Source organism: Acanthaster planci, linkage group LG07 (assembly GCF_054643075.1).
Source record: "Acanthaster planci isolate LZ-2023a linkage group LG07, COTS_SCS, whole genome shotgun sequence".
Classification (NCBI taxonomy): Eukaryota; Metazoa; Echinodermata; class Asteroidea; order Valvatida; family Acanthasteridae; genus Acanthaster; species Acanthaster planci.
In genome coordinates, this window is record NC_141783.1 from 20396988 (window position 1) to 20420609 (window position 23622).

Genomic DNA, 23622 nt, shown 5'->3' on the forward strand with positions numbered 1-23622 from the left:
GATTTGCAGAGCAGGTGTGACAAGATTCAGGTAGGCGGAGGTCCAAACCCTGCTTTTGTTAACTGTTTTTAATGCTCTAAACATTAATTTATTCACCATTTTTTTCCCCACTTTGTTTCCTTCCCTTCATTCCAACTCACAAATACCAGGTTCTACACAAGAGTACTAATCACATAGAGTTCACTGCATCACTCAAACTCGTAACACTACAAAGGTTGTTGTACCAGAAATACGATAATTTTATCTTAATTTTTCATCCACCTGTCTGTCTCTTGAACATGTACATGCATGTTTACAGAGATGTTCCCCGGTTTCAAATAAAACCAAAGTTCTATTATCTTGATGAATCAACTTTGGTATTTTCTTAATCTGGTGTGTTTTCTTAATCTGATGTTACATTTTTAATGAAACAAAGACTTAATATTTATTTTTTGCTTTTAGGTGACGTTATCTTAAACAATACAGCAATAAGCATCCACAAACAAAATATAAGTGCTTCACGAAGCATGCATACTCGTATGTGGTGTTAATGAACTTAACGACAAAACAGAAACAAAACAAAGAACAAAACAAGAAAGGAAAAAAAAAAATCTAAATCATGCAATTTCTGCAGTCTTGCGTTGGAAAAGTTAAAGTACTTCAGGTGTGAAAAAAATCTTTCTATGCCCAACAAGAAATTCATATGAAATTTTCTCAAGGGATCCCCAATCAATTATGCACATAGTCATCAGTAAATGCTGGAGAGGTGAAATGCGACTAGGCCTAAGAGCAAATTTGAGATATTTCATTACGGAAAGTGCTTGGGGCTTTGGTGTCGAAGCCAGACTGGGGTCCAGGGAGAGACTAAATGAAGTGCCTTGGGTGATAATTGGCCTGCACTGAAATATGGTCTGGTTTCAAACTCTTTAAAGCTAAACTGTTCTGAACCAGTCATCTGGTATGCCCATCAAATGAAGTCACAACAAAGTTTGAAATGCCATGGTGAGGTTTCGTGTTTGAAATACAAAAGCAACAATCTCAGCACTCCCCAACGCATATGCATTTGAGAGTGTCCATGGACTTATTGTTTTGGGCATTTTGGAGGCCTGTTTTGGAGTAGGGTTTTGACTTTCAAGTGCACTCCCTTACGATTTTTGTACATAAGCATGCCTTCCACAATATAAAAATGTTTTTAGACAGATGGTGGGTATTTTGGCTATAAAATTCTTTCACTATATCCATTATTAAAATGCACAATACACTGTACATGTATCTGCATCATTTCAAGGGAATAAGGAGCATGTGACATGATCAGGGACATCCCAGGAACAATGGGTAAAACCTGTCCATTAATAGGTGAAATACATGTACCAAGGCTAAACAAGGAGGAAGTTCTTAGGGCAATTGTTCCCTAAATTTTTGTTTAGCTAGTAACAAAGATACACACGACATGCAAACGAAAACATGTGACCAGGTCACGACTACAGAAATCTCTAAATTATTTTCCTATGCAAGAAACACGGACCTTCAACCGTACACAACCAAAGAACTCCACAAAATGTCGCAGCCAAGTGCTCAAATGCAAAATATGGACCATGTCACCTAGGATGTCCTACTTGTAGGTTACCGACAGGCACAACAATAAGCATTTTTCTTACATGACCCACAACTTGCAATTTTGTAAATAACTGTGACGATAATGTGGAGCAATGACAATTTCACTTGAATGCGCACATGTACGTTCTATAATCTCGTGAGTTAAAGTTTGACACCTGTTGATGAGTAGTGGAAAGAGTACAAAGAAGGTACTCAACACGAGCACATAAGTAGGTAAGCACGTCTAACTCAAGCGATGTTACATGTGGAAGATTCTGTGATCTTGTGAAAGGTCACAGGTGCTTGTCATAACTTGGAAACTTGGGCGATAGTGTCTTCAACCCGAACAAAGGTGTGAGTGACAGTGTTACCTGGTATCGTTCTGGATAGAACGCCTCTGGGTAGATAGCTGTAGCCGTGGTGTAGCCAGCCACCGGGGGCGGGGCAGCGATTCGGTAGGCGGTGTAAGCACCCCTGGTGGCCCGGCCTCTGCCTATCACTGGTGCCCTCAGGGCACCCGCTGGCAAAATCGGTAGTTCCACTGTGTTAAGGAGGCATCGTAAAAGGTAAAAGTATGCATAAAAGCACCTGTGGGGATTTATATCTGACATCGTCTACCTTCACTCTTGTGTCTTGTATTTATCATGACTCATTAAGGAGCACCTCTAAGGACAGCATGTTTTCTCTGATTTATCTGTTCAAATTTTGCTTGGCATGCACAAGGGTTTATCCACTATGAATACAGGTGTTTTCTCTATTTTGTCCGAATGACGCAATCTACATTCAGAATTCGCATCTTGGCATGAACAGAAAAGAGCCCTTTTAAGTTTGTTATAGATGAGCTCTGAAGACCAGTGACACTGTGTTCGATTTGGATGCTTCCATATTTATTTGAATAGATAAAATCAGAGAAAACATGTTTTCCTTAGAGGTGCTCTTTGAAATACCAAAAAATCTTCTCTTTTGGCAGTCAATACAAGATCCACATGAGCTTTGTGACTTGTAACACTTTCAAGAAAGTCAATGTGTCCCAGGCTCAATTTGTACAAATGATTATTTTCTCTGCTTTAAAGGGGATGGGCCATGTAGGGTTAAATCGGTGTTATATGATACTTTTCAACCATCTTATATACAATAATTTGGATTAACCCCTTTATGCCATTAAATTAGCAAAATTGGCGTTTTCTGTGTGCTTTTTTCAGTCTCCGCCTGGGCTCTCTGCAAAAACTTATCGAAATTGATCAATGAGGGCAGCAGACAAATCTAGGCAAAAATGTGATGTCATTGGATGGACTCGACTTTCCAGACAAGAAACGTTCCGGCAAGAAAGTTGATTGGTCTGCGCAAGAATAATGTTCTCTGCTCTGGCGCGTAGTCGGGTATTTAACTCGTACATGTCAAGTCACACACATTTGGTCTTGTTTCCTATGCCCTTCTCTTAACACAGGGGCACAGCTATTGGACAACTAACTAGACGCTTCACGTTCATTTTGTTTTGCATCGCGCCGTACACATGCAATAATTTCTATTGTGAATTGTGAATTTCAAAAGAATGGCGATAAACTCTGTTGTCGGTGGCTGTTATTGCAATCAAAACAATTCCTTGGAGAGCAGTTTTTGTAGATTCCCAAGCGACTTTTCACACCAGCGTTTGTGGGTTAGATTTGTGGATAACACACAATGAGATTTTTACAAGGACTCAAAATTCCAAAATATATGTATACGTGCTTGTTTATGTACACGTACCGGTACTGATGTACACCCATACATGTGCTACGCCTACCATGTAAAATGGGACTATATTGCACCGGTGCACGTGGACTATTTTTATTTTGTGATGATACCAAGCAAGTGACTCGCTGTGCACGTTGAAAAAAAATTGTTGGAATGGAACACCAACTTTGACCAAGTAGGCTAGCCTATAACCATGGACAAAAACTACTTGTACTATACAGCTTTCGAAGAGCCAATGGTAGGACAATAACGTCTTTTCAGAAAGACAAATTTTATAATGCTGTGGCAAAAAATCATGACCAGTCAGTGTTTTGTTGTCAATCATCCGGGTCGCCGCCATGCCCGTGGCTAACAGCCTCGAATGCAAAATCTCTTCCTGAGTGGTTCGAACTGACAACGCAATATTTCTTGTGCCTCATCAGCTCCTTCAATGTCACTGTCTTTGTCAAATGAATAAGATAAACATGACAACTGATCGCTGTGATCGGAAAAAGCATCAATGCTGGAATTATCGTCGCTTGAGTCTGACATGATGGCATGTGCTAATGCAAACGCTACTACATTACGTACATGTACATGTCGATGTGTAGTTGCATAACAGTAAACAGTCGCCGAATAAAGGCCTCCGTCCTATGATGTCACAATTCTTGGAAATTTCTTCAGACAACTTTCTGTACCCGACGGCGGCTGTTTAGCTTTTGCTCAGAGAAAGGAGTGATTTCCGCGCATTATGAAATTATGCAAATGTATTTTCTTGTTTTGTTTTATTTGCTGATGCATGTTTTACAAGAAATCTTCCCAGCACGGCCCATCCCCTTTCACACACTGGCTAACGAAAGTCACGGCCAGAAATGCTGTTATGCAATCATTTATTGACAAACCCAAGGGAAGAGACTTGAAGGGTTACATGATGGCGCAATGTGGAGTACTTGTTTTCATAAAATTGTTCTGGCGATAAACCCTGTATGGTGTGACCGCAAGCTACTCCATAAATGAGAGAGAGATGGTAAGATTTAGGATTTCAATAATTTCAATGGTATACTTTTTGGCTCAACTTGTTTTTTGGCAGTGTGTCTTCCAGCCATTGTTTATTTTCTTGTCATAGCAATGATTACGAAGCACATTTACTGGGTGATATTACATGCAATTACTATGCACAGACATTTCACACAAAATATTTGCCTACAATGCTTAGCCCAAACAGGGTACCATCCAAAATGTCGCACAGCGTGTATATCTCGTCACTGGTTCCCAGCTAGTTTTAGGGGCTCAGCAAAGAATTAACAGGAGTAATTTCTGCTTTGCTACTCCACGTAATCTAACCATGTTTGAATGAAATGGCTGCAGCTAGAAATAATACATGCACCTCTGGAAGGTGGCTAAAGCTATATGTACTACTTAATGGCATCTGTAAGTGCATGTATTATTTAAGCCATAGCCAGATCATTTGAACTTGGACATGGCCGTTCTTTGCGCTCACCAGTGCTAAGAAGCTCGGTACCGGCAATCGACTTTGGTGTCTTGTTCGTCATGACCCGCGCTGTTGCATTGTTCACCTAAATTGGGAGGCAAAAAACCGAGGGAAAAGCGTTAATAGAGTCCAGAAGTGGTGGGATTTTAGATAACAGCGCCTTCTGTTGATCTGATGGCTTCATGAGGACAAAGTTTGTTTTGCAAAATGCAGTCAATTTTTTAGGAAAAAGGGACAGGAAAAACAGAATACATGTATTTCTTTCGTGTGAGCAAGATTTGATCTAGTAACTGAGAAAAATCCACTGACAGACATGGCTATGTATTTCATCTTCCCTTTATGGAAGATAAAATTATTTAGTAGAATGAACATATTTGAAAAGACCAAATCTTTGAAAAATGTAGCATTTTGAATACATCTGAAATTTACATTTTTCTCTTCTTTTTCCAGACTATTTTAAATTTCTCATTCACTCAACTCCCAATAGTCACAAAGCTTACTTGCCATCACCAGATCATCAAAAAACGCTGTTTATCTGAAACCGATTTCTTTCAGGATGACCAATCAATGTCCAAACACTTCACTTGCACCAAATTTTAGGAAAAATACGGGTTGCATAATCAGATATCTTTGTCAATCAAGCTTGAATTTGATTGGTAGTTTAGACAATGTAATCTTTGAGGAATGTGAATGGGCTCTGATTGGTCAGTCAGTGTCGCCAAGCTATTAATTAATTTATCACACGTGAGAATCAGGGGGCAGAGTTCGAGTAACTAAAGATGTCTGTCGAATTGCTGACGCCCTACCAGCATGACGCTCTGAGTTATTCTTAGTCTTCTTGGGAATTCAGTAAGATGTTTTTCTCATCTGAAGGGGAGGACGTTGGATAATTTCAATTCATCAATCATTGTCAGTGTTTCTAAATATTTACTAAACCTGAACATGAAGGTTTTCTCCAAAGCTTTCAGCCCTACTCACTTCCTGATAGCAAAGAATAAGGACGGTTTGTGAAAACTAGTTGGTGGTATTTCACCAGGAATAAGAAGTTCAGAATCAACTGTTGCCTTTAAGTTGTGATTCTCATGGATCCCAAGATGATTGGAAGGGAGGCAACTAGCCCTTTAACGGGATAAAGATGCAAGTTATCATTTCCACTGAAGTGAATTGTTCCCAGCTGGCCTCGCATATCATCAACATTCCTATGTTTTCTCTGACCTCCCCTGACAAATTTGAGGCTATCTGCCAGCGGGGGAAGCCTGACTTTATATGGTCAAGTATGCAGGGGAGGCTGTCTGCAACTCTCTCTCTGTTTCCAAAATAGCCACTGCCTCATCTCGGGCATCAGGACAGGGAGGGATTTGCCAAAGCTATCAACACTTTTCAGTCCGTCTGGTTTTTCTATTTATGTCCACTGACGCTGCGGGGAATTTCAACATGAGTAAACAAGGGGAGTTTTGATCGGAAGGAATGTGTAGTGTGGTAGTTTTGAACTCTGCCCCCTGCTTGGAATTCAATAACAAACAGAGAAGAAGGAAGGAAATGTTCAAGTCAGAAAGAGAAATCTTCATGGCACAAGATATGAATCAGTTTGATTTTTCACATTTCTTTTTCTGGGATGATACCCTTTCCTGTATTGTGAGGAGGATTTTTAACTTTCAATCACAAGTGCCTTCAAGCAAAATTCCCAAACAAATTGCGGGAAAGAACAGAAACAATGCTTTTAAAAATTCTAAATAGTTTGCTTTTTCAGCATTTTAAAATGTAAAAAATAAGCTTGTGCCATGAAGACAAGTCAAAGAAAGAAATACGGATAGAGATTCTTCCAATATTTCAAGACTCTCCAGAGATTTCGTAAAATGGGAGTTGAAAAAAAACTTGTGCTTGGAAAAGGGCAATGTTCTCAAATACTCTGCCAGAACAGATAAAATTTTCTGAAAGACCGCTGAGTGGAAAAAGGATTTTTGGCTTTTCAGTTTTGAAAGATTTACTCTTTGATTTAAACAGGTTTAGGATACTCGAAAGAAGTGCATGGCAGATAGATTCTCAAATATTGGAGGAGTCGTGAAATACTGTTAAAAAATATACCTACACAAAAGTTTACAATAATTTCAAATATGGGCTGGCCAGATGGTCAAGGGTTTAAAATTTTTCTCCAAAGCGTGTGTGCAAAATGAACAATTCTTCAAATGAAGGCTTTCTTCAAAACTGCCTTTTCAAATGAAAATTTCCAATTTAGGAATAGCTTTTATCTTTCATAAAATTTCAAAAGGAAACTTGTGAAATTTAATTTTCAAAACAACTTGACTTCTGGCCATTTGAAAAAGTGAAAAAATGTAGCCAAAAAGAGAGAATGTATTTTACAGCCACTCTGGTTCAAAATCAACCAAATCAATTGTAAGCATTTTTAAAATCAATTTCAACTTGCATTATTAATCATTTTGAATAAAAAATGCATTTGCAAGTTTTTCCTTGTCAAAGAGTTTGTTTTCTTTTTTTGATGTCCTTTGGAGCTAGGATAAAGGACACTGCCAACTTGACAAAAATGTCAAATCTGTGTTCAGCCACGGTGATTATTAAAGGGCATATGCCAATACATTCTCTTGTCTTATCCTAACTTGTAAACATTTAAACTTGTCATCAAACAGAACAATACAAAAGCCAGTCTTTGTGGGGGTTTCAATGCTCAGTTGCCCTTTACAGAATGATGAGGACCCAAACTCCTTTCTAAATTTAAAATGGGTCAATTCTCCTCTTCCTTATAATTATATAGCAGGCTAAATTTCTTTGTTTATCTTTTGTCATTTTGGGGGAGTAAAAAAGTGTCTCTATCAATTCCCTCTGCTGGATTCCTGGCATCAGGCAGGCCCCCATTATTAAAATGGTACAGTCCCTTGAGGTGTGGGCAATGCATAAATTATTGCTTTCCTAACATGCTGGACAATACCACTCAGGGAAGGTTACAGGGATGCTCTATAATAACTTCTCAACTGTTTCCCCATATTCCCCCCTCAAAGGATCTATTCTTAGATACAAGGCAACTGGAACAACCGTCTCATCTTAAATGTTTAGCTGGAAGAGAGAAACACAATTCACATCATCGCATTGATAAAAGAAAAAAAAAATGTACCCACTGTTAGAGAGAAATACCTGCAGTGTAGCTGTTCATTTCTTCTTTCAAGTCAGAGGGAAATTTATTTTGAAAAATATCATTGCAATTTGTTTTGTGACGAGTCTGTCAAAAGTTACCCGGTGGCTCTGCATTTTAACTGCATTCCACAGTTCCTACAATTTCTGCAACTTTCCGGGACCTTGTCAATATTTCGACGGCGAGCCGTCACCTCTGTCAAAAATCCAGTGTCAGGATATTGCTAGGACAACTTTGGAACACGGGTTGCTTTGCAACATTTGCTTAACAAGCATTCGTCTCTCCCTAACATGTAGGCTGGTGGTGGTTGTGTATTTCCGAGACTAAAATTTCAATGACACAGTTGGGGGTTTTGCTGTCGGTGTGTGGTACATGTCTGTTACACTCAAGCAAAATGCTTATTTCCGACTCACGGCTAGACTAACAAATACAATAAATAAATTATAAATCAAGGAGTTAATCCGTAAGTGAGATTTGTAGGTATACATGAATAAACAATGAACCGATGCCACTACAAATACATAGGTATTCTGTATCTTGCCATTTCAAAAGTGTGAATGCTCTGACAAGAGTAAATTGACTAATCCAGGCACCTGCTATCAAAGGTCACATGACGACTCTCATCAAACCCCTTGGCGACCCTCTCCTTTGTCCAATCTGCTTCCTCTATCTTGTCTGCGCCGTTTTGAGGAAAACAAACAGATTAAAGTTGTTGCGCATAAGAAGGCAATGTGCATGCTACTTGCTTGGAGTGGGGAGGCAAAATTGAATATGGTGCGTGCAGCATCTGGCGCCATAAATGCAAGCCTGTCCTAGACCGTGTCAAAGGTTTGCTTTTCCCCCCCCCCAAAATTGGAATTTTATCGTAAACTGGGATACAATGCTGTAACAGCAGAGTAGCCATGATGACTCTCATTCAAAATGTAAAATATGAATGTTAGTCAGACTATCGGATAACATGCGTAGATTGCAGATGTAAAGGCTTGTGAAAAACTCTTTGAGTGCCTTCAATTTACCATTGTATGCAAATCACTAATGTACATATTGTTGAAATCATCTTCTCTGAACTGGCAGTCAGGATTTTTTCGCCTCAAATTTCAGATTCAGCATGGCCAATATTAGAGATTGTTTACAACACGCAAGTCCGCACTAAAGAATCTCACTGCATACAGAAATTAATTATGCAAACTGTCGACACGGGCTGACTGTTCCTTTGACAGTAATGTGCGGGCACGGAAGACCGACACAAACCGTGACACCAAAGAATGAAAAACTCTTTCAATTAAAGATGCATGCATCCTGCTGAGGGCTACCTTGAATGGGTTAATCTTTAATCAACTAATGGGCAAGCTCTCCTGGCCAAAATGCACGGTACCGGTAGTTATTTTCCAGTGCTTGTATTAAAGGGCCATCTGGAGTGCAGGGCACCAGTTTTTCATCATTCATGTCACACTGACGCATTCCGCTCTGTAAATGATAAAAAACTTGGGCCTCTATATGGTTGCAACACGCATACGATAAGTCAGGAAGGACTGAGTGCTTTCAATACTGTCCTTCTCAAAGTCAATCACATGTCTCTCCGGGCAAAAAATTCCTGTCAAGTTTTGGTTGCTAAGAGGGGCCATTCCGCATGAGGCAATTCCTCAAATCTCATTATTAATGCATTCCCAATGCCAACCTGAAACATATGGTGTACCAAATGCTTCCCTATCTATTCACTCATGAAAAAAGGAACTTTTTTTTTTTCTTTGGACAAATGATGAAAATACTGCCTTGCATGCAGCAAACGAGGATCTGACCTTAGAAGCTAATACAATATCTGTGTGTTGGCATATACCAAACACTGAAAAAAACTAATTCAAAAGAAATGATGAATTTCTAGTTCTACTACGAGTTGAACAGCAAAATGGCTGTCTTAGTGTTCCGCTTGTTCGATATTTCATACCCTTTACACTCGACTTCAGTTCTCAGTAATCTATTCAAAGCTCATGCATTTTTTTTTAACGGCAGTAAACATTATCATGCAGGAATCGGACAGTAGGTTGTCTTGACGTTGGCATGCATCAAATGACAGTGCAGCGGCAAATGGAATTGATGGTGGAGATACATAGCCATGTACTTGTAAATGTCCATGCTTTGCATTCTTTGGAATCCGTAGAGGGCAGCAAACGTGTCTCTCAAATGCTGAACATCACGCTGTGTGTACCATTTAGTGTCTATAAGCTATCCCCGTGGATCAGGTTCGGATGAGAAATGTTTACAAAGACTACCAGGATTTTAGCTAAAAAGGAGTAAACAGGTTTATGATGTAGGCATTAAGACCTGAGACCTTATTTCAGTAAGCACATCGACATCTGTGCCTAAATGGTTTTATGTATAATGCTAATGTATTACCCAAAAATATGCTTTTAATTTTGTTTATATTATGTGTACAAACGGAAAGAGATGAAATATAAAAAAAAAAACCTGCATCAAGCACCCTTGAGAACTTAATAGTAAAGAAACATGAGTGTTTTTCTTCGGGTTCAGTTCTTGGCTGAGGTTTACATCCTACCGGCACTAGTAGTCGCTATTTTATCAGGATGCTTGTGATAATATAGAGATGAGGTATTTTGATATATCAAATGCATTAATTTAATGATATTTATGAAACTACTGAAACGTGGGTTGACAACACCAATTACCTTGATACAAAAGTGTATCAAATTTGAAAAACATTTCAAACCAATCCTCACTAGTCTATGTGCTCACCCCAATAAGAAATAACCATACACCGATCATTGGAAAAAAATTCACAAATCCGCAGGCAAGCATTCACTGGACAAAAAACTCAGACATAACCACGACATATCCCATCAGGCATTGCAAAACCTTTGCTTCGTTTAAAACCCTTCAAACTTGTAACAGCAACATCTGAGGTCACCCTGTGTTTGAAATTAACATACTGCATGCAATTCTATCTCCTCTGAACGTAAGAAAACACCATATCTTGATGTTATGTCACACTTATCCGTCATATGCAATTATCGCCACAAATACATGGTGGAAAATGTCAACAGACCAAAAAATATTGTGTCTTAATGGAACAGACATGTAGCACACCAGGCAGTGTAAATCGACCACAATGCAACCCAAATCCTAGTTCACTATATGATGCACATTCACGTGATTGGAATCATAGCCCAATCCATTCACTTCTGTGTCAACAACCGACAAAAGCCAGTAAAGATGGAAACCACTAATTTTTTTCTGTGCACACACCAACCTAGATGACTTTCTAACAGCCTTTTTTTATTTTGGCAATGATTCATTCGGGATCTGGGATTACAGAAAGACAAAACAGGGAAAATCAGACAGGATTTTGTATTGTTATGAAGGCTCTATGCCAAGTTAGATTACTGTTCTTAACTTTGGTTCTGGTACTAGAAAATAAAAAAGGCGACCTATGGCACTGGATGCATGGCACTGATTGAATGGGACGAAGTCTTCGGTCCACTTACCCACACCTACTGAGGGGCCAACCGTTTACGTTAGCTCGATCAATCGGGCTGCAAGACCGATTGGCACAATTTTGAGCGTGTGGCTCTTTCAAATGACCTCAATTATAGGACCTCTGGTAGGAACAGAACACAAAGGCAAATAACGGTGGTGGAAAGTACAACAAGCTTGGTCTCATTTCTCTCAGGGGGGACTGGCAGTAGAGAGGTGACGGGAAAAGGAGACAAAAAAAAATCACTGTGGTGGAAAATGAAGTAGTGAAGTCTGTCGATGGTACACAACGCTGCAACTTGTTAATGTGATGTGTGAATTGATAGTCTGGTTTAATGTACACGCAGATTAATTAATCAACCAACTGCCATTTTGAGTTTAAAAATATTGGAGAAAGTTTGGAAAACTGTTCAAAAAGATTGTTATGCTTGACAGTAAGTGACATAGACTGCTGTGAGTTTTAAATAGAGGAGACATTGAACTCAATGTGAGGAAAAAAAGTGGTGAAATTTAACAAAGGTTTATCAACGTAAGGGTGCACATTTACGCGACTCCTGACTGGGTACTGCTTTCTACTGAGAGTATACTCTCGGCCAATCAGAACTGGTGTTACACGACAGACTTCAATACTTGGCTTCCCTCACCACAATGGCCATCATAGTCGTCATGGTGATATAGATATATAGATATATATAATACACGGCTGTGTGGCTGTGGTTAGCGTGACATATTTTCACAAGAAGCACTTCATGAGAGTAGGTCCATGCAAAATACATCACACCAACCAAACACCTCATCATTCATACTGCTAGAGATAATAACATCAGCCGTACAAGACCAGCCTTCGTAAAAAGAAAAAAATTGAAAACAAAAAAAAAAGAGTACACTCGAGTGTGTGTTTTTTAACAACTTTCTAAAGAGGATAAATCTTACGAAACAACATGCACCTCAATTTTGCGCCCCTCAACAATTGAGCCGTTCAATTTCTCTCTTGCCCTGTCGGCGTCGGAACTATTTTGGAAAGTTACAAAACCGAATCCCTGCATGCATGGGAGGTAAATAAAAACAAGACATGCAACACATTATAAAAATCATGCATAAGTACAGGAGAGAACATAGGTTTTTTTTTCTTTCTGTTCTGTTGTAGTTTTGTGGTGGTAATTTGTTTTTAACATTCAGTTTTTGATGGTTAAAAAATGTGCAGAAATGTGGCTTGAATGTTTTGCAATACTGACAGATTCGTGCACGGTAAGGCTTTTGATGTTGGCAGGCAGAGAAGGGGGGCGGAGCTAAGAAGGGGGCTGGGAATTAGAAATGCACATCGGACATTCATGAAGGGAATTAAGATGCTTGTGGGAGCAATGCCAACTACTTACTATCAGCCACATTTGAACGGAGTATTTATGAATGCCATTCTTAAATATAAGGAGGGAGACGGTTGTTAATGGAGAATTAGGAGAACATTTTAGCCTGAAACCATGGCAACAGTTGATTAACTCAAAAATCTCCAAAAGTAAACAATAAGAGAAATGTATTCCATGAACATGAAAAAAACAGAATCACTTTGTATTTTTTTTCGTTTAGATGAGATTTTCAACTTATCTTTAATAGAAACGACTGCAGATTTTCTTCCAACTTCAATGAGTTTCAGACGGAGATCATCTCCAGAGTTTAAAATATTATTAATATGTTATTTAGTTTTATATTTGCAAACATTCTGCATTAATCACATGATGTGTAATTCAAACGTCAAGACAAAAATCAGCATCGTGACGAGCTGCCTATTTTTGTTGCCATGGTAAAAAAAGTTGTCAGTCCTGAGAGAGGTTAACAAGAAATATACTGAACATTCAAAATGAAATTGTGAAGGGCCGCCATCACACTTGTCCATGTCCTGATCTTAAAAGAAATATTTTTCAGCTGGCGTTACTTTCAGTAAATTCTGACGATTAAAAGTATTAAAGACAAGTTTGGCTGTCTAAGACAATGGACCATCGTGTGTGCAGTGCTCACTTGGGGGGCATGGTTGTTGAGGTTTTGGGAACTCTGACCAGCCAACGATTGGGTACCAGTGAATGATGTGTACATGCCGGACTAGTGACTGAATGAGAACAGTTTGTTGGTGTGGAGTGAACGGCCAAATTGGATGCACAGCCACGGCTCACAGCAAGTTAAAATGATCAGTCTCAGTGCTGACAAGATTTGAGGGGATAAAAGGGCAGAGATTGTTGCTAGTTTTTGTCAGTTAGAAGCAATGGATCAAGTACTAAGTGTCAAAATACAGCTATGTGTTTCTGGAATACAGCATCAGGTTTTCTTTCTTTACATTCAACATGATAAAAAGCAATGGATACATGAAAAACAATGCAACATTGTAACAATGCAAGTAACGCTGTACACTGCCTCATCAAAGTCACTACTGACTACAAAGCATGTTATTTCAAAACAGCACCCACCTTTAATGATTTTCTACTATGGTGATTCAGAAATTCTAATACAAGTTTTGAATCCTTTGTCAGTTCCAGAACTTCTTGGTTTTTTTTTAATACTCTGCATCAAAGCAATATGTTGCCTTGTACACTGTACAGCTAGACATCCAACTAGTTGGACAAAAAGTTTCCTTGTTTAAATAAAAACCAAGACTCAACCTTTCAAAACTTTGAATTCATCCAAGCATTGGAAAAAATCTCAACAGTTTTTCTTGATGGGTGTCACAAAATGAGATGGGGGAAAAAATAACAAGAAAATAAACAGTTGTCAGAAATCAATTGCTTTGCCATTAAGAAACTCTCCCCCACCTGGAAAAATCTTTGGAGTTTTATCATGCTTGAGTTATACATGTATACATTAAGGTGCAGAGATAACAATTTGACACAAAATTGATACTTCGTAAGTTGATTTATTTCTAACTAGTTGCGTTTTAGTGCCAGTGAGAGTGATGATGATGATGAGACAGTGCAAAGCTAGCAGGAGCATAGTCCTAGTCAGCTGCTGTGGATAAAAAGAGAAGAGGTCAAGCAAGAGACACAAATGAATGCAATCAGTGGGTGATGGGCAAGGATTAACACCCAACATGGCTGGTGTATGGCCGGTGTTCAAATAAGTGTTCTAGCTGGTATTTGGCTGGTGTTTAGATGGTGTTTTCTGGAATGTAGCTGGTGTTGGATGAAAGATGATTGGTGTTAAGATTTATGTTTGACTGGTTTAACTTTAACTTAACTGACTGGTTTTCAGATGCTGATGGCTATTGGTGTACAGGTGTTTGGGGCCGGTGTGCAATGTGATTGGTCAATGGTGTTTTGGTGGTTTTTAGCTGGTACATACCGGTTGTTGAGATTTGGTTAGTGCTTGGCTGACAAATACCTGCTATAAAGGTACCTGGTATATAGCCGAGATAAGTATTTGTCTGATGTATGGTTTGGCTAGTTTGTAGCCCATCAATGGCTGGTATTTTGCAAGTATAGAGTACCTGATGTTTGGCTGGTGTTTTAATTATGTTTCGTTGGTTTATACATGTAGCTAGTATGAGGTGAATGCATGTGCTTGAATGTGGCTGGTGTAAACTGGGGGCCAATTTCATGGAGCTGCTTAAAAACAAAATTTGCTTAATCGCGAAAAAAACTTTGCTTGATAAATCGGTTACCAGCCAAAATTCCATGTGATGTTTATTGTTTTGGGATTGTATTTAGCTGTTTTTTTTTGGTTAGCATGACAATCAGATAGAGTTTGAGCTGGTAACCTTTGTTTATTAAGCAAAGTTTTTTCCCGCTTAAGCAAATTTTGTGCTTAAGCAGCTCTATGAAATTGGCCCCTGGTATTTGGCCAGTGCACAAATGTACAAGTACATGCACAATGTACAAGCAAGGCCTGTGTATGGCCTGTATTAAGAACTATTTTAGTGGAAAATTGGCAGCATGCAACTGGCTCACTATGTTATGGTTTCCTGGTGTACAGATGTACAGATTCGGTTTGGGAAGTAATGTACAGCACTGTCCACCAACATTATCACTATGAAAATTTCACGACTGGAAGGGACAGTGTACCTACAGAAAGTTTATGTCTGTTGTAGACCTATTGGGGAATCAGTGAAGGGTTTGAATTGGAAACTGTTTAGCAAATGTGCAACGAGTTTGCAACATGTCAACCAGTGGATATATTGGGTAGTTTGCAAATAAAGAACAATTCCCGTGGCCCATCTTGAAATTCTGCATCACTGGAGTTGCATATGAATAGTATTGAAGAAGGTAAACATACATGGAAAGCAAAAGAGTAAGACTACGGGCTCCGTGTATTAGCAATAATCCCCTTTCGGGTTGACAACACTGGCTGATATTTTGCTCTTTGTGCTGTGCTGTTTGTTGTTTATGTACTGTATAAAAGGTTCCTCGTCTCTCCAGTGCCATTCTCCCCATGAGTAACATGAGATGTGGAACCTGGGGGAGAGGGACCAGGCAGTCGGCCCAGGCTTTCTGTTGTTAACCAATGAGGGGGTACTCCTACACAGATACGGCAAGCTGGCTGAAATTGAAATTATCTTTTGCATGGCTTGCATTCAACTTGTACACGGCAAATACTGTACATGTATGTACATGATGTCATGTGGATAGAATGTCTTTAAACATGTGCTATGATGACAGTGGAGTTTGTGCAAGATTTGTCTGCATTTTGCATGCAAGGCATGTGCAGCAGACACTGGGATCTGAATTTGGACCATACAGAGCAGCCATGATGGGGGTCACCTCCAGCAGAGGTCAAAGGTCAAGGTGCAGAAATCAGAAGCAGATGCACGATGCACAATGATGAATTAAAATGCGTGTGATAGAGCTTTTCTTAATGTTTGCCCTCCACCTGGGTGCTTTGGTAGGGCCACTGATACGCTATGGTAACAGATTTAATTTGCAAAAAGATAAAAACAAATAGTGCCGTCTTTTTGCATCAAAACAAAATGGCTTTTTTAAAATTTGGGGATTTTTTCCTCTAATGTCAAAAGTACCAAGATAAGGCAGCAACTGCGATAAAAAATTCACATGGTAACAAACAAATGTGTCATCTTGATATAAAGTACACAATAGAAACAAATAACAGTGTGTACAAAAGGAAGGAGAGGGGATTCACAAAGAAGGCCACATTTAGCATTCCTACACAAAAAAAAAAAAAAAAGCTCACAAAAACTGGCCCCATCTAGACATTTGGGTCTCATGCCTGGGCCAGAACCAGATGGGCCAGAAATAAATTTCACACCCATATGCTGTGTTTTGAAGATTTGTGCAAGAACGGTGCAAACTGTGAAGGTGCATTCCATCAAGCCAAGGCAGACCACAACTCTATCATTCCTGTGGCAATTCAGCAATATTCGTACTAAACACCGAAACAAATACACCTTGAAGATGAAGAATATTGCTTTTGGAGTAAAAATCACTACGGAAGCTTATACCAATGGAAAAAGCATTGACATTCTTGTTTCTCAACATTAAGTAAATTGTTAAATGAAGTGGGACCTAAATTTTTGATTTAAATATTTTGACGAGACCTCCATTGCTTTTCAGAGAGTCCACAGATTTCATGAGCATTTCCCCCCCCCCATATTTTGCCGGACATGCACAACAACCAAATCTAAACTCTGAAATCGATGTGTATCTGTGAGTTTTAGCATGCTATGAAGAAGTACTTCCTGGTTGTACAATTTGTAACCCTCTGAATTAGGGGAACAGAACCCTCCCCAAGTCTCTTCGTATCCAAGGGAAACTTAGTTTTCCTTCGTGCAGCCTAAAAGGTAACTTGAGTCACCCACAAGCAATGCTCATGGAGGTTGACATGTTTGTCACTAATCCTTCCCTACCCTTCTTTGATTTTAGACTTAAATCAGTTTCTCAACAATGGGCAATACATGTATTTCCACCCCTTGTCTCAACACCTCAGTTAAAAGCTATAGTGACATTTCCTCACCAAGGTTTTACGTAAAATCCTTACCTGCGGAAAAGAGTTCGCCTGACTAGTCAAAAATGGTACGTGTTCATGCAGTCTGTTGACTGCTATCATTTTCCTCCCTAAATCACCTGATTGTGTCTAAATGTCACTTTGTATACATACACATGTGGTCAAATTGTTCAAACTTGCATTGAGAGTTGTGGTTGCCTCAGCTGATGAAAAAAAGTAAATAAATAAAAAGAGCACACAAGTGCATGAAACTAAAACTCAACTTTGAAAATAAGAACCACCGACATTCAAACACTATGCACTTCAAACCACACCAAGACACTGTGTACAAGGCCTGTACCCCCCATGCTGATAAGTTTCAAAGAGGGGCATGCATCTAAGGAACAGGTCTACAGACCTTCAAAGTTTTGAAGTTAATTTAAAAGCATCCCCCTTATTTTGTAAATTTGTTCCCCTTGACAACGTGTTGGTACCAAAGTTGAAATCAATGGCAATAAAGAACGCATGAGGAACACTGTTATCTGTTCTTTCGTTGGCTTGATCGTTGGACTCGGCAACTGTCCAAAGTCCTGGCTGAGAGCAATTTAGATTTTGAAGATTTTTTGGCAGTATATCCGTGGCCCCCCCAAAATTGTGTAAAATCACACAGAAAACAAAAAATTTGCAATTATAAGTGCCGTTCTCAAAGCAGCCTAGAAAGAAAATTGTACTATTTGTCAAGAAAGTGAGAGCATGACACATTTGGATGTACAGTACATGTTTCAGAACAGGATTTGCTGCCAAGATTACTTTGGTGTATTATTTGGTGCTGCAAAGCAATTCAGATGGATGACATGGCATGACGGTGAAATGCAGCCAAAATGACGGATTACAAAGAAACCTATGTTTCTCTCCTTTTGTGTCAATTATTAATTCCTTGGGGTTGTCTTTGTGTTCTTTCTTTCTTTCTTTTTTTCATTCAAACAGGTTCAATCATGAGCTTCATTTCTCTTCTCTCTTCAATGCTTTCATACTGGTGTGCAATCCAGCTCTCAGTGGGAAATTAGGATTATTAAGCTGAAACACGGCCAGGAAAAAAGAAGGTTTTGGAGATTTGTCATGTCTGGTAGAAAGCCTACGAGACTACCCAGGCTGGTCACTGTCTCAGGTGTTGTGATCAATCTCTTGCGCTACATGTATATTGAATTTTGGACCGTCTTGACATGAATGGGATCAGACAGATGAGCTGTGCAAACAGACTGTGTAAAACTGAGCCAGGAGCATCAACATGTTCAGTGAGGAAAAGGTTCAAGCATTGACCTGTAGGCCAGAAGGCCGAATGGGGAACTTGAAACAGACAGTTCTGGGACAGAAGCATGAGGTGTGATAGGTAGAATCTCCTTCATTCACATCAATTACAGGACCTGTCTGCTGTGTTTCTTTTGAAAGTACATCCGCTAGCGTGCTGGTGCAAAGTATGCCAAATAACATACGTGTTGCAGGAAAGCAGATTGGGTAACCGCCAAACAGGACGGCGTACGCCTCATGCAATGAATTTTTGAGCAGGGTTTCAATGACGGGAGGTCACAGCAGAATCATCTGGCAGGTTTGTGCAACAGGGTAATGCGTACCCAAAACAATATGCAGTGTGCACATGTGCTTTAGTCACAAATAAGAAGTTCTTCTACGAGTTGCTAGGAGAAATGAGACAGTGACGAGACGAGGGGTAGCTCCGTGGTCTCAACTCCCTCCCATAAACAAGACTTCCCCTCCCACAGAAAAAAAAATGCATTTTTTTTTCACCAAGATGTGAGATAATTAACAATCACAGGCAACACCTCTAAGAACTGAGTGCCTCATGCACAAACCGAAGATGTCAGTTTCAAGTCACATTGTAAGTTTGCACTTTCCAATCCAAGACATGCTTTTGATCAAACTTTTACTCTGACTTCTCTCTCACCCCCTCACCATGAAATTTTTTTCCAATCAAAGAGGCTCCTGCAATGCTCCTTGTGCATGACCAACAATTGGCAGTGAAGTCAGCCAAAGAAAAGGCCATTTAAGGGGGCTACAGTGGTCAGATGGTAGCCAATGTAGACAATACAATAAAAATTAACCTCAGCTGACAAAACAACATACTTGTGGCTTTTAAAGGTTGTGTGCAGGGCGTGAGCTAAAGTAGCCAAGTTTGCATCTGCAAGAACTTGCACTGAGCCAACAAAAGCTACCACAGCGAACACAGATAAGGATTTTATCAAGCCAAGCATAGTGGCAATATTTCAAGTATCCCCAAAAGTCACAGGAAAGGGTAACCGGTTGCTTTCCTGCAGTAAGTTAATTTAGTGGGTAAATTTCATCTTACACTAGATTCCTGGTCAAATACTTTCCAAGAGCTTTTCTACTGCCAAATATCGAGCTGTTTGTTGTGAGCAAGTGGAGTGACACATTGACAGTGGAAAGCTTAAGAAGTCAGTGTGAAAGAGGAAACTTATAACCAGGTTTTTAAGAATGCTTGTCAGTTAAACGACTGGAAAGAAGCACTTGAAAAGTACTCAGTAAGCACTTCTCAAAAGTTTCTGCCTCTAAAGCATAGCTTGTACGAAATTCTGACTGTCTAAAGTCGTCTATTCTTTTAAATATTTACTGTTTTTAACAGCTTCAAATGTATCTTAAGGGGAACTTGGAAAGTACCTGACCACCAGTAAGTCTTGCACAAGGAGCACAGCAAACACCTCCTTCGTCAATGTACATTTTGGGGGTGAGTTCAAACATTGAGGAAACCGGCATACCAATTGATCTTAGCATCATTACCAAGACCCCCGCAGTTGACAAAAACTGAGTAAAATCTTTTTTGGGATGCCCGAATGGTTCAGTTTACACACTGGATGAAAAAGTTTGTGAACATTTTTTTGTCGGATCAGTGTAGGAATTCACCTGCATGCAGAGACCAAATATTGCAGCGACTCACAGAAATCAAAACTGAAAACTGGAGAGCCAACCTGCCCTCTCCTTTGCATTGTTGTCCTGACCCTTGACCCTTGACTCCACCCTCTCTAAACAGCTGTGAGAAGTCTGAGAAAAAGTTGCTGTCCAAGAAGCACGGGATTATTTCTTTCCTTTTCAAACTCATCAATACACATGCGGCAAGGCACATTCGGCAATTTATATTGATCAAAAACACATGCATCAGTCAAACAGTTGAACAGCAAAAGAACTTAATAATAATTATAACAACAAAATAAATAAAACAAAAGAAGCCCATAGAAAACTTGGATACATTCCAAAAAATCCATTTAGGATTATCATGCGCATTCAGTTTGTTTTGGTTCATAACAAGCATGCGAAAAAAAAAGACACAAATTGGGTGTCACATGACTGAACGGGGAAAGGGTCACATGACTGGTACAGGGCAGACTCACCTTTGACCCCCGCTCATTGAAGATAATTTCTACATCGATGATGGGACCAAAGGGCTGAGAAGGCAGAGAAAATGAAACAGGGAAAATGACACACTGAACAGAATTTAGACGAAATTTACAGTAAACCTTAATCAGAAAGAACTACTTTTAAACAATACACAAATGCCAAAATGTGTCATTTTAGCAGAAGCAATTCCATTTTAAAACTCCTGTCTTAGTGTCTTTAAATACTGAATGGTAAGTTGTTTGCAAGTTTAGACTGTGTTCAGGTTAACTTTAAGCTCTACACTTAACAATTTAACAAGGCAGTTCCACCTAAACATCAAGCATTTTCTATCAAATTAAAAACAAAACAGTTGTTCACAGTAATTCTGTGGTCTCATCCCCACTGACGTTAGTCTGATCACACCCATGATGACAGGAAGGCAAAAGAATATAAACCAATAATGATGGTAGTTCTCCTTACCCCAAAGAGGACCCTCAGGTCTGGGTCCCTGAACCTGAAGGGGATATTTGATACATGAAGCCTCTTGGGCGTTTCGCCAGGCTTGGCGGCCGGTAGAGCCGGCACCGTGGCCTGACCCACCTCCCCTGATGGAGGCGCTTGTGACGTCTGTGCTTGTTCACCCTGCAATCACGGAGAAAAACACGCCGGAGAAAGACACGATTTAGACATAAGGACAAAAAAAAGTTTGGTTCCAATCTGCAAGGAAGTGGGGGGGGGGGTTCTATTGACAAAAATGGCAAGGGCATAATCATGATGGTAATGCTCATTTAAAAATTTCACTAATCTGCCAACACGGAAGTAGATGTTGAGCAACTAGACTGTTGCTACCTCTGCTCACAGGGCCAATAAAACATTCCTAAGACCATCTCAGCTCTTGTGGGGGTCCAAAACTTAAAGCTGCCCTTTGCAGAATCGATGGCTGAAATCAAGTCAAACTTTACAGCCACCTCTACCTTCCAAGGTACATGTATTTCTTTGATGAAGGAAGGATACTTGTGGATAAATGTCCTGTCCAAGGACACACCAAACTCAGCCAAACGTGGACTAATGATGCAAAGACCCTAAGATCTCTGCCCCATGCCCACACACTTCAAACCTAATCTCCAGATTTCTGGGACAGCTGTGACAATTTACAGCCACTTATTCGTCATTCAATGCAACTTGCTGACCAATCACCCAACCGGTTGTATACTACTACCCTATTAATTTGTCAGGCAAAATGAGTAATGCCCAAATCACAACTGGACATCCAAACCATTCAAATTTGTGAACCGTTGAGGTGTTCGGTGATTTGGTCGCGTGAACTTAGCCACAGTGGGGGATCTGACTGAATTTTTGTCTATTCCTTGACACCCAGAGCCTGCTGCCAGGCATGGGTGGACAAGTGAAACAATGCTTCCAAATGCAGCTTGAAATGCCAGGGTCAGCATCGATTGTTTCACTTTAACAGCGGACCAGGAAAACAGAGATCCAGATCTCTTTCAAGTCAGCCTTGTCTACATCCAGGGTTCTGAGTCCAGATTGGCAGATGAACATACTCAGGCTGGTAACATCCAACCGGGACGTGGATCTGAGCCAAATTTGTCAAGCTGCCAAAATGGGTATCGATTGGTAATGCGATCATGCGATTCTCCCTCTGCCAAGTCATAACTCAGTCCTTGACGATGTTACAATAATACAGTCACTTGAAGCAGTGAGAAAACAGGATGAGGACATACCATGCCACATCCCTTGGCAAAACTGAAGCAGCGACAACAAATATAGCTGTCAGTCAAGGTATAAATTTGGTCATAATCCACAGCCATTGCCCTAGCTCTTACCACAGCCTCAGTCATGGATGTCATGAGAGCATTAATCATAGCAATACTACCCGCAAAACTCAAGACTAAGCCTTGGTTGCAGCCTTGACAATAATCCCAAGAACGCACACAGCATACCAGTAACTACTGGCCAGGCTGATCATATACAATCTGCAAGTGCTGTGAAACATCGCTGACTCACCATTTGTATGCTGCACCACGCTGCCTGCCTACCACGACGACATGCCCCCCTGACTTCCTTGCATAACAATGCCCCTCCTTGAGAAATACTGCACGCAACGGGGAGGATAAACTTCAACCCCTGAACAACTCCTCCTACAATGTGACTAATGTCTGATAAATCTGATGTCTGCAGAGAAACCCAAGTCACTGTAAGCAGGACTTTCCATGTCGCACGCTCCTGCGCCCACGGAGTGCTGATGTGTGGCGAAGCGTCCCACAAACCTTTTTTTCAGACGCTGTCAGTGGATTAGCGTTAATGGTTCCACGCCGTATCTTTTAATGACTTGCCCGAATATGATATTCAGTCTGGCTGGTAGACCCATCAACATCTATCCCGAGTACGGCAGGGCCCTCGGTAGGAATATAAACATTTATAGAGTCTTACTATGTCAACTGGAAGCTGGGAATAGACATGTACAAAACCGTGAAATGACGTTACACAGTTTTATTTCACCAGATGTCGACACTCTAGTACGATGAGTGTTAGTGTATCACATACATGGTGTACATGTACATCAAATGCTGTTTACAATGGGACAGCCTATGGTGGTAAGACATGCACATCTGCAGAAGTGGATTCATTTGGCCTACAGTTCACGTACATTCCATTTTTCACCAATAATAGTGATGCAGTCTTCTTTCGTGTGCATTCAATTGTTTGGGCTGATCTACATGTTTTGATTAGTGACGTGCACCCTAAACCAACATGGAAACCTGGATGACAATATGATTGAAGGCATGTTATTTCAAGGATGGATTTGTGCCTGGAAGATGTAAATTAATTTTGGATTTTTGCCCTGCCCCGACGTGTATTTTAATAATGT

At 40.0% G+C, this 23622-nt stretch overlaps 1 protein-coding gene across 9 annotated transcripts in view; it reads right to left on the reverse strand.

Annotated features, from left to right (window-relative positions):
- The window catches only part of LOC110976086 (RNA binding protein fox-1 homolog 3-like), a 164890-nt gene that overhangs the window by 8970 nt on the left and 132298 nt on the right, over positions 1 to 23622 (reverse strand). For 8 of the 9 annotated variants that reach the window (XM_022229067.2, XM_022229068.2, XM_022229063.2 and 5 more), the window contains exons 3-7: positions 21216 to 21377; positions 20750 to 20803; positions 12362 to 12454; positions 4790 to 4865; positions 1947 to 2116 (exon numbers count right to left, since the gene is read on the reverse strand). In XM_022229067.2, the coding sequence (XP_022084759.1) occupies positions 1947 to 2116; positions 4790 to 4865; positions 12362 to 12454; positions 20750 to 20803; positions 21216 to 21377 (555 nt within the window). The remainder of the gene's footprint in view (positions 1 to 1946; positions 2117 to 4789; positions 4866 to 12361; positions 12455 to 20749; positions 20804 to 21215; positions 21378 to 23622) is intronic. The other variant, XM_022229070.2, reaches the window with a different exon arrangement.